This window comes from Microtus ochrogaster, chromosome 1 (assembly GCF_000317375.1).
Source record: "Microtus ochrogaster isolate Prairie Vole_2 chromosome 1, MicOch1.0, whole genome shotgun sequence".
NCBI classification, from domain to species: domain Eukaryota; kingdom Metazoa; phylum Chordata; class Mammalia; order Rodentia; family Cricetidae; genus Microtus; species Microtus ochrogaster.
Window position 1 is genome coordinate 122,010,591 of NC_022009.1, and position 12,246 is coordinate 122,022,836.

At 39.8% G+C, this 12,246-nt stretch overlaps 1 protein-coding gene across 1 annotated transcript in view; it reads left to right on the plus strand.

Annotated features, from left to right (window-relative positions):
• Pdgfc (platelet derived growth factor C) overlaps positions 1–12,246 on the plus strand; it is a 144,205-nt gene that overhangs the window by 77,942 nt on the left and 54,017 nt on the right. The window contains exon 2 of the mRNA XM_005344136.3: positions 5,698–5,893. Within this exon, the coding sequence (XP_005344193.1) occupies positions 5,698–5,893 (196 nt within the window). The remainder of the gene's footprint in view (positions 1–5,697; positions 5,894–12,246) is intronic.

A 12,246-nucleotide genomic window follows, 5' to 3' on the forward strand; every position in this document is an offset into this window, starting at 1 on the left:
GGAATGGGTACCAAAGCTACAGAGAAACCCTGTCTTAAAAAACCAAAAGAAAAAAAAAAAGAAACTTGGCATTTGTTTAATGTTTTCCTTATTCTGTTTGAATTTGACTGTTAATGGACAGGGTTTTTTATCATTTAATTAAAAGTAGATATGGAATCATTTCTTATTTTAAAAATATTTTAATTTTTAAATAGTATGTAATTGCCCTGATATATATAAAGCAAGTATCATAAGTTTCTCCAGAAATATCAAATTTTTGTTTTTGATTGATTCATACTTTATAGCTGAAGTAAAATCATTGCTATAATGCTGTGTGTGTTATACATTCTCGGAGTATGTAACATTACTGACCTTGTTTATTTTTAAAAACAAGCGGTCCTCTTGAGAAAATGTTCAGTCTCAACAATGAGTACTCTCTGATGCAAATTCTCGGCTTGTGTATGTGTAGATGATGTAGATGAAGGTCTACTAAGATAATAGAAATGATGAAATTTACTCAACAATTAATAGAACGTAAGTGATGAAATTCAACTGTTCTAGTTAAGCATCAGTATCCTTATCGTGGAAAACCTTTGTAAACTTAGGACTGTTCAGATGCTGTAATAATGTATAGTACTCTTTTCTGCCTTGTTCTGGGACACACATTTCTTTACAATACCAGTATGTCAGAGTAAACAATACCGGTAAGGAACAGGCTCGATAACATTTACATATTTCTATAAAACGGTCTGACCCCTGAAAGTCATTGCATGCCAGAAAAAAAAAAAAATCACCAGAACATCTATTCTACGTTTGCAGATCTGAAGCAGTAGCCAGTAGAAAAAACAACGAGTGTATTGGAGAAAGGTTTCACCTGCAGTGGCTTTTGGTAGCGGAATAGTGCTTAGTCTTACTGCCAAGCAGAACACTAAGTTAGTCCTGCTAATTACCATGTTAAGAAGACTGGACTCCATTTAGTTTCTGTTGTCTCCAAGTTGCTGGGCACTTCTTTTGGTTGTTTACTCCTTTTAGGGGGAACAAAAGTGTATCAGCTAGAGTAAGTCCAAGAACCTAAAATGGGTATATCTTAGTGTTTTAGTTTTTGTGGTACGCTCTGTACAGCAATCCCTTCTTTCACCCTCTGGTAGAAGTCGTTGGCTCTCCTCATGTGTAAACTGTGTAGACAGCTCTAAACTTGTTGATTATCTTGTGCTCTTCTGCTGTGGTGTTAAAGACACAGGAAATGGTAGATTTGGGTAAAACAATGGTTAAAATATGGTTTTAAAAAAAGCTAAAATCCAGAGTTCCTGTCTTGTGTATTATAGTACTTATTTATTTTTACTCAAAATATAAAACAACAAGAATATTTGCGGGGCTCTTCTATAAAAAGAGAATGCCTAGGAAATATTTATTTTGGTGTGAAGTTCAAGTTTGTCTTTTCTCTGAAGAATCAGATAAGGGGAAAGTAACATCCTTCTTATTTTTCTAGAAAAACTAGTTTCTGATCTTAGACTCAATAAATATAAATTTACAAACATCCATTTTGTATACCGTAGGATTTCCACTGTTCTTAAAATCAAATTTGTTCATGAGCCTCATAAAGAAATGATTCAATATGGAGGTAAGGAAGGATGATAGGGCAAAATAATAGATAAGGAAAGACAATCGAAAAGACAAACAAACCAAAGTACGAGTGAAACTAGTGACTACATGCCCTTGTCAATGAAGGATTAGCCATAGATGATCTGATTCATAAAGAAATGTTTTGGAACATTGGAAGCTCACACGTCCTTGGAAGGAAGTATACTGCACATCTCATGTGCCATCTGCCAAGTCTGCCAGCCTGTGGGTGGTGACACATTGCTGATAACAGCCTTGGTTCTGCCAGACATACACAGAACATTCTGGAGTGCATAGATGGAGCCAGATTCCTACAATTTTTTTGTGTTGTTGTTAATATCAGTGTGAAATATGAATATATCCGATGTGGTATTGTAGTTCAGTTCTGAAATTGCAGCCCTCAGGAGTGTGTGTGGAGAACAAAGAGACAGGATGATTTGTTTTCTTCTTGAGTTACATATTGTCAATAAACCATTTAAATGTTATCTTTACCAATAAGAGATATTGAAATATTCCAACTTTAATTGGTTTTATGATCTTTCTGCTTTATTATTCCCTGTCAATAATAGCAAATGTCTTTCAAAGAATCAATAATATGTATTGTGTGGAACCTGGTTTAATGTCAAAGAATTGAGCTGTAGCTGTCCATATATAGCTGGTACTTTTACACTACCAACATTATTAATCTTTCCTATTTTCCTGCTTTTGACTCATTTAATTTTTAATGCTGTTTCATTAGGGTTTGAAGCACGTAATCTGGCACTGGCTATAATGATGAATTCTAAATAAAACTCAGTCCTTTCATGTGGTTTCCCCTTTTCTCTAAAATATACAAGGTTTGTTATTTTGCACGCATTGCAAGACTTAATGTGAGTAGGTGAGTCACTTAACTGCAAGCATGTGTTTTATTGGTGGTTTTGGTGTGTTGGTCACTGGCTAGGAACAAAGCAAGTGTTCATTTAAGCAGGCTCATAGCCTCTATGGTACTATGGACATGTTTATGTTTGCATTCCCAGTAAAGTTTTATTTTAGAGTGATGCCTGCGAAGACCACAGAGTTGTAGCGCAGGGTCTTAATTTGGTAGTGTGAATTGCTGGTTGTTGCCCCCACACTTTTCTTTCCTTCTTCCTTTTTGATCATAGGCCTTGCTGCTTGAGACGTACATGAAACACTGACTCTCACCTTCCAATCACGTATGTTGGTGGCATACCCCTTTACCTCGCATTTTGAAGAGAATTCTGCAAGCTGCAATTTCAACTTAAATGAAAATTTCAGTTCTTATTACCACAAACAGAGGCTAGAGTTCATCTTCACATGATGTTTAATGAGACCATGAATTATGAAGGGTGAACAATGTAAACAGAGAGCTAAGTATATGGACTTAAGTCGGGAACCTTTGATTGTGTATATGGAAATAGAGTTCTCATCTTCCACGCCAGCAGTTTTGTTTGAGATCAGTGATTCTCAACCTTCCTAAAGCTGCAGCCATTTAATAAGACTTGTGGTGATCCCCCACCATAAAATTATTTTTGTTTGTGTTTTATAACTGCAACTTTGCTAATGCTATTAATTGTTATGTAAATATCTATACTTTCTGATGGACTTAGGCCACTGTTGAAAGCTTCCTTTGACTCCAAGTGGTTGCGACCAGTCTTCTAAGTTGGATATGACAAATCTGCTAAATTTATCAAGCATATATTGCATATAAGGTGTGTGTTTCAGATATAGTAGGGTATGTATTGAGTATTAATAAATATGTTTAGAAAAAGAGTTCATTAAAATGTTAGTTTCTATGGAAGGCACTGCTGCCTATTGCTCTGACACACACAGAAGGCTATCAAAAGAAAATTTGAAAAATAGAAAAGTAAACTCATTTTTAAGATACTTAAATATAGCCAGGCAGTGGTTGCATATGCCTTTAACCTCAGCATTCAGGAGGCAGAGGCAAATGGGTCTCTGAGTTTGAGGCAAGCCGGGTCTACAGAGTGAATACCAGGGTGGCCAAGACTATACATTAGAGACCCTGTCTTGAAACCCTGTCACAATATAGAAGAATGCAAATAGATCCATGTGAACGGAGACTGCTCGTTAATCACACAGAGACTATATTATCTGTAACACTCTTCGGCCAATGACTCAGGCATATCTCTAGCTAGCTCTTACATCTTGAATTAACCTACTTCTATTAATCTATGTCTTGGCACAAGGCTCTGGCTTACTAGTAAGGATCCAGCATCTGTCTCCTTTGGCAGCTACATAGCATCTCCCTGATTCCCTCTACTCTCTCTCTCTCTCTCTCTCTCTCTCTCTCTCTCTTCCAGCCTGGCTATATTCTGCCCTGATTTAGGCCAAAGCAGCTTTTTATTTATTTACCAATGGTAGTAAAACATAGTCATAGCATACAGAGGGGAATCCCACATCAAATCCTTATCATTCACCCTGGACAAAACTCAAATCCAAATGGATCAAAAATCTCATGATAAATCCAGTTAAACTGAACCTGATAGAAAAGAAGTAGGGAAAGAGCTTTGAACGCATTGACACATGAGAGAACTTTCTAAACAGAATACCAATAGCACAGAAACTAAAATTGACAGTCAATAAATGGGATCTCATGAAACTGAAAAGCTTCTGTAAGGCAAAGGACACTGTCAATAGGACAAAGCAGCAGTCTCCATAATGAGAAAAGATCTTCACCAACCCTACATCCCACAGAGAACTGATCTTCAAAATATATAGAACTCAATAAGCTAGATATCAAAAAACAAATAATCCAATTAAAAAATAGGGTACTAACTTAAACAGAGAATCCCCTATAGAAGAATCTCAAATGGAAGAGAAATACTCAAATAAATATTTGTTTTCCTTAGCTATCAGAGAAATGCAAATCAAAACAACTCTGAGACTCCATCTTGCCTGTCAGAATGGCTAAGATCAAATCCATGGTAACCAACGAAGGCATTGAGAAGTGCTGAAAAGTTTGCTATATTTTGTCATCTTTATTTGGTCACAAAGTTCCCTTGTGACAAAAACTGAGGCCGTCACTTTGCTCTCATTTTACTCTAGAGTAGTGGGTCTCAACCTTCCAAATGCTGCGACCTTTAATACAGTTCCTCCTGTTGTGGTGACCCTCAGCCATAAAGTTATTTACTGTTCTTCTTCATAACCACAATTTTTCGACTCTCATGAATCATAATGTAAATGTCGGAAATTCAGGATCTCTGATGTGTGACTCCCAAAGGGGTCTCAACCCACAGGTTGTGAAACACACCTTTGGAAAGTCGTGTAAAACTTGGAGTCAGTTATCAATTCCAACTCCTAAAATTCAAAGCTTCTGCCGGAGACAGCTTGGTAGAAACCTGAATGATAAGCTCTTGTAAGCATCGTTTGGGTTTTGTTGGCTCAGCTTCTCAGGAACATACAGTTAGAACAGACAGAGAGGTCTGCACGCTTGTGGTGTAGTCTGCTATTGACAGTTCCATCAGACGTGGGACGCCTACAGTGTTCTATTTCACTTCTAAAGTCTCACGTTTCTTTTCTTTCAAGTATTTTATATTTTCTCATAAATATAATTAAAGCAAACAATACAATGCGTTCACTCTAGACAGTCTACGAAGTCATTATTTAGAAAACTAACAATTATCCGTATATTTTAGAATGCACTTATAGTGTTGCCTTGATGACTCAAGCCTAGGACCCCAACACTTGGAGAATAGACACAGCCTAATCAGGAATTCAAACCTGGCTCCATAGTGAGTGTGGGGATAGTATGGTCTATGTGGAATCCTGTTTCAGAAAAAAATATTGATGGAAAAGTATAGAATTACAGCAAACTGATTTAGAGTCCAAAAGTTAGTAATTTACATTCCAGTAATTAGATTAAAAGGGACTGACTTTCTATTTTTCTACCATTGTGGAATACATCCCTGAAAACAATGATCCAGGCTGTAAAGAGTGACCCTTGACGTGTATTGCAGAAGGCATGCTTGATTTCAGTGCCTGAAATGAAATGAGCCAATAAAGGTGACCCAATACTTTGAAGCCTGGGATTTTGGAAGCATCCGTTCTAATACGCCTGTACCTGTGTCCTTGCTTTAGGAGTGCAAGACCCACAGCATGAGAGAGTGGTCACGGTGTCTGCTAACGGGAGCATCCACAGCCCCAAGTTTCCTCACACGTACCCGAGAAATACGGTGCTGGTGTGGAGGTTAGTTGCGGCGGATGAGAACATGCGGATCCAGCTGACGTTTGACGAGCGCTTTGGGCTGGAAGACCCAGAAGAGGATATATGCAAGTGAGTGGCACACAGGGAGTGGCAGCAGGATCGAGCCCTGCGTTCTCCATTGCTTCAGTTATACGCTTTTAAAGGGAATCTTGGCTCTGTTTTTGACTGACCTAAGTTGACAAACACGTTCAAATCTTATTTCGACTTTAGGTCTTCCTTTAAAAGAATCTGCATACCCACCCATGGACATACTCAGGGATTACTTTCTGTCTTTCTATCTATCTATCGCTACATAATTTGTAAACCATATCTAAGCACAACTGTTTATAACAGAAAACAGAGACTAAGAGCCATGTAAAGGATTGTAAGTTATGCCAGGCGCTCTGCATTGCCATTAGCATTAACCTTATATTTGAACTTCCTGAAAGTCAAGTCAATGAGATAAAGAATTTAAAGAGAGTCGGGAAGGTGAATTAGTGGGTAAACTTGCCACGCCAGCATGAGGGCCTGATTTCAGATCTCTAACACCCACATAGCTGGTGTACAATCTCAAGCGGGGGTGGACAGAGAGAACTCTGCAAGTCTCTGGCCAGCCTTCATATCTGAATCTGTGAGTTGCGTGTCCAACCAAAGATAACCTGTCTCAAAATATTCAGGAAGAGAAGCAACTGACAAAGAAGGGACTTTGTATTAGCTTTGGACCTCCACAGACATGTATACCAACGAGTCACTTATACATGCATGTACCACACACGCGCGCGCACACACACACACACACACACACACACACACACACACGTGCATGTGCACAATCAAAAGTTGTATCTAAGGGTGCACATTATTTAAATGACACACTGACATCTAACTGCACACGGGAGAACTCAGAAGGCTAATCTCACCAGGAGGAAGGCACACAGTTTGGAGAGCAGAATTTGCAAGGCAGGAGTGCACCATGGTTCTCAGCAGCATTGAAGATCCAGTCAGCAAGGATATTTCCCCCACACAGAAGCACTACTCCAAGTCAGACCAGAGTTCTCACTCAATTCCGCATCCCATAAGGCATCACGCAGGTCAGATGCATGGGCAGCTGCTTAGGAACCGATGCATTTTCTGTACCCAAACACAGTGAGAACTGATGTTTCTTGGTTCCTATTTAGATATTTTTGCTGTGAATAAGAATTCCAAATCTTGTGAAGCCCATGGAGAGTCTGGGGTTTACACCAGTGAGTTGAAAAACCCAAATTTACATCAGTAGAAGGGACTGTAGTACATATGACTGATGGGCATATGGATAAGGGTATGATATGTGTGTATGTTGCCTGAGTAATGCATGCTTTCAGTTAATGATCAGAAGATAACTATCATCTTACCTGTCACAAGCGGTGTGCGATATGATTTTATCTAGCACGGAGCTCAGCTTTAAGGCGTCACCTTTCTAGTGGTTTTGATGTCCCTCTCTGATTGCATTGTCTTGTTCCTGTAAGTGCCGTCCCCCTGAATGACACCCCATACCCTAGCCAACCTATCCCTGCTCCCTCTACTGCAGTGAATAGTTGGCCTATCTGGCATTTTTCTGCACTAGTAAAGGAACCTTTGCAGTGATATAAGAATAGTCAGAATGCAGACCTAACATACGATATTCCCACCTTGACTAAGTAGAATTAAATTACCGTCAAAAGTGAGCATTTTAAATATCTCCTGATATACAAAGATCTCTGTGTTATAGTATTCTTACTGAATGTTTCTTTCTTTTTCTATCAATTTTTGATAATACAACGAGTATGAAATTGCATCCATTCATTAACTTGAATTTCATTTTCTGATGAATTTTAATTCTGAGGAATTTGAGACATTTCCATATTTACTATTTGCCACCTTTGCTTCCTGTTCTTTGAAATGCCCACTCACGCCTCTGGTCTCATTTTCCTTAGTCTGTTGGGCTGTTCAAATCTGTGTCTCATATTTAAGCCTTGGCATTTTCAGGAAGGAAAACTGGAACCAGATCATGGGGACTGGTATTGAAGAGAACTTAGTGGATTATAAAAATGATAAGTATGCTAAATTAAATCTAGATTTTTTTTTTAGTATTTAAGATTATCAAAAATTTATTGTCTTTCTCTAAAAGTAAAATGTTCCCTTTAGACATTTGCTTATCTTCCTTCTGTTTATAGTACAGTTAATGTGGCCTTATTATTTACTCATTTATTTATTCCCACATTCAACAAATATTTACCAAGCACTGTGTTGGGCAATATGATGACACTCGTGTGCAGGAGATGACTGTCCCCTCACATAGTCCATAGTCAGGGCGATGACTAGTAAGCAGACAAAACAAAATGCTACCCACCCAGTGCATAGGCAGAACACTTGTTACTTTAATGGGTTGAGTTTATACTGTTTTGCCATCCATTTTATAAATCATACCATAATTGGGTATTTGAGCTAACAACTAAATAAATATCACTTGTACATAGGATGGGTAGACTAAACTTGCCACGCAGACTTCAAATCTCAAACATCCATTTTCTCTGTATCGCCCTGATTTCTGTACGTGAGAATACCATAGATATCTTGTACCAGCTTAATAAACCTTTGGGAGTTGTGTAATGTAAAAATTTTAAGAAGATGTCACTTTATGCAAATAATAAAAACTTCCCTTGGTTGGTGGCCGTACAGCTTGAATAAAGACAGTGTTGTTTATGTGGTTGATACTAGCCATGGAGTCACTTAAGTGCATCATAAGGACTTCCCAAGCAAAATGTTTTGGAACATTTGGGGTCTCCTTAAAAGGACTGAGGGAAAGAAGGCCATACTATTAATAGTTTATATTTAGTTTAAACAATTCCATATTTGATACTGGAGAAAGCAAAGCCACGCCATGTATCTTGGTTCAGTCTCCCTCCCTACCTGAGCCCAAGATGGAGTATCGGGGTGTTGTTAGGAGCGCATTGCTTCAGTTTCTATGTGGAGGCACACAACAGATACATTAGGCAAGCAAAGCGGAGCTTCTGGAGGGAGTTGTGGGAACCTGCTAGAAGACAGATATGGCCATCTTTCTGGGCCCTAGATGCCATGGAAACTCCATGTCTAGCTTGTCTTCACAGGAGCAGCCTGAATGACTAGAAGCATCACCAGCCTCTCCTGGTCTTGCTTTAGGAGGCACCCTGGGCTGAGGCATGCAGTACCTGGCTGTTGTCTCTGCATAGTTAGAGACAATAGATATTACATATCTGTAATATGATACCGTAGACAGATGGCATAGAAACTACAGAATTTTATTCTTCAGTTCTGAATGCAAGTCCAAGATTGAAATGTCAAGAGATCTCTGAGGTGATGACCACCTGGCCACAGGTAGTGTCTTCTTGCTCTCTCTCCATATGGCACAAGAAATGAGGGTTGTATTTTAATTGTGGTGATAACAGTGACATCCATAACCTCATCACCACCCAAGGCCCTGTGCCTTAACACCATCTCAACATATCAGTTATAGATTAGCAAAGAATGTAAAGAAGGTACATGCATTCCGATCACATATGTTCCCAAAGCAAATCTCTGCAGCTGTGTGGACAAAGGGGAAAGGCAAAGCAGCATTCGGCTGGTGCCAAGGTGTGAGAAAAAAGTAAAATGAAAGAGGCCGGGTTCTACGAGAACAAGCCCCAATACTGTATAAATGAGGGAGGCCTACCCCATCAAAGTTTCTTAAAATAAACTGATGGCTGCATGACAGAGAAGTGAAGGCTCAGCTTGCTGGAAAATGCAGGCTCTGTATGAACAAGGGGTTTTGTTGGAGTGGAGAGTAGAGAATCTGTAGTGCTCACTGGGATCTAGCCGTGAAGAACCTTGAATCCTGAGCTGAATATGAACATCTCTCTCCATGCTGTCTGAAGACAAGGCTGTTCTTGCTAAAGGGTCATGCTCTGGTCTGTAGGAAGGCAATTCTACATGCATTTGGAGAGAGGCTTCAGGTGCTCAGTGTTCTTGGAGGATTTTCAGGTTTCATTTCCCTAGCTTCAAACTTACTTGATTGCAATTCTCCAGTCTTGTTCTTCTCCAGTTTCTTTTTCAATTGCTCCCAAACCAGAGAACATACTTCTCCTTCCCAATACTTTTCTCTTTGGTGCACTGGGAACTGGGTACCCATGCACTTGAGTGTGATAAGAATCCTTAGAACCCCAGTGTTTTCTATTTAAAAATCTAAGTTGCCTCTTGCTTCAAGACAAAATAGATACTTGCCTACTTTCAACAGTGCTAGAATTTTCACTAGAGAAGATCCATAGAGACTGGGCCAATCTACAGCCTCGGGGAGAGGGACTGCTTCTCTCTGCCTTCTATAGGCTGGAACCAAAAAAAAAAAACAAACAAACAAACAAACAAAAAAAAAACAAAACACCAAGATAGGCCTAGAGAGGGCCCTTACTGCCTGGTGTCTAGGAATAATCTTGCACCCTGCTGGAGTTGTTCAGTACTAAAATGTATTTCCCTAGATAGTCAGTGGCCTGACTGGAGAGATAATGAGATCTATTCAAGAGTGTTACTGGGTCTTATTTTTCAAGCAGCCACAGAAGCTCTCTAGTGAAGACAGCCAGTTTGGATCATGTCACTAGAGGTTTCTGTGGTGGCTTTATCCAACTGTTGAACTAAGGGGATGGGTGCCTGCTACCCTTTTCTGCTCCTGTCTACCTCTCTCTAGGTGACGTTCTTCTCTAGAACCCTGATCTTTTCAGACGCCAGGAAAGCACCTTTTATTGTGATTGTTCTGGGGGAGATTTTAGTGTGGAAGGGTGTGAACTCAGTAGTAGAGATTTGCAGCAGCAGCAACTAGACTATGAGTGGCCAGAACTACTATAACCAACAACTGGTTCATGCCCATTCCCCACGTCAAAGGGATGCACTGTGATTTAGGTCCCTGAAAGCAAACCTGTCTCTCTGCACTCAGAGCGGAAGAGGTGCTCCAAAAATAACAGCGTGTCTTCTGGGTGCTAAGGGCGGTCAGGACTGCCTTCAAATTCCCAGTTACTGTTTTCCCACCTGTACTTTTGGCCACAGAATAAAGGTCCTTTTAGAGTTCAATTGCCCTTCCGGGCAACTCTTTGGAGTATAGTTAACTTCGTGGCATAATTTATAGCTTTGTTATCCTTTGACCTCTGTAGAATGTACTTTTCTAGTTTCAAAAAAAAATCAGCAAAACAAAACAAAAAACATTCCTTAGAGAACTTAAAATGATGGGTGGGGATCTGAATAAAGCTCACATCAAAGGACTGTGCTGTTGGCTAATGAAATGTTTTGGTTTTATGTTTTGAAATGTTCAAAATCAACATTCCAAGAGGAGAAAATATGTGTCTGTCGTGCCCCACACGTCTGTCTGTCTCCACTTGTCTTTCACTCAGATCTCCCCTTTTCCCCTGGTTATTCTTCTCATCTTCCAGCATTTCCTCTGCTCCCTCGCCCATCTTCCAGGCGATTGTGTTGCCCAGGGACCACTTCCCTTCACTTTCCCAGGCGGAGCTTTATGGTTTGTAGACTGTGAGGTTCTGGGGATGTTGGAAGCTTTCTGGGTGACATGCCCTTACTTTATATTGTCTTGCATGGGTTCAGGATGAAGTCACCTGCTTAGGTTATTCAAGTGATATGCTGGCTGGTAAATAGACAAGCTAAACTGAAGAAATGGAAATTCATTATTTGACTGATAACTAATCCTCCATCGGGATTGTCTAACCAGAAAGTACTATCAAAGGAAGCAAGGGTCATTGCTGGCTAAGGAAGGCCTTTAGTTTGAGTAAACTTGAAATGGTACACTGTGCCAGCCTTTCCAGCTCAGCTTCTCCTTCTGTTTGTGTGTAATGTAATTGTATCTCTAATATCAAAACATTCATTTCCATTGCAGCACAAATAATAAAAAGCCAGAGAAAGAAATTGGGGGCTAGTAAAGAAGTCTTACCTCTGCCAAGGCTGGGTGATCACAGGCTAAGCCAACTAAACTGACTAAGCAGACTAAGCCTCTCTCCTCCCATTTTATATTCCCTCTAGTGCTGGGCTTAAAGCTGTGTGACTCTCTAGTACTGGGATTAAAGGTGTGAGCCACCACCACCACCTGGATTCATTTTCGCATTGATATTGTATAGTCCAGGATGGCCTTGAACTCATAGAGATCTATCTGCCTCTGTCTCCCAAATCCTGGGATTAAAGTTGTGTGACACCACTGCTCTCTGTGTGCAGACAGAGCTCTCTGTGAGCTCAGATTTTTAGGGTATGAGCATAATAGTCAATATAGAAGTGCCCGTCTCTGTAGGCAGATACTGAAATTTGCCCAAAATCGAATCCACCTTCAATTTTTAGTTACAGTAAGTGTGCAACTTTGTAGGTTAGTGTTGTTGTTCCATGGTGGAATACTTGAGCATCTATGCTTAGTCCTGAGCACATGC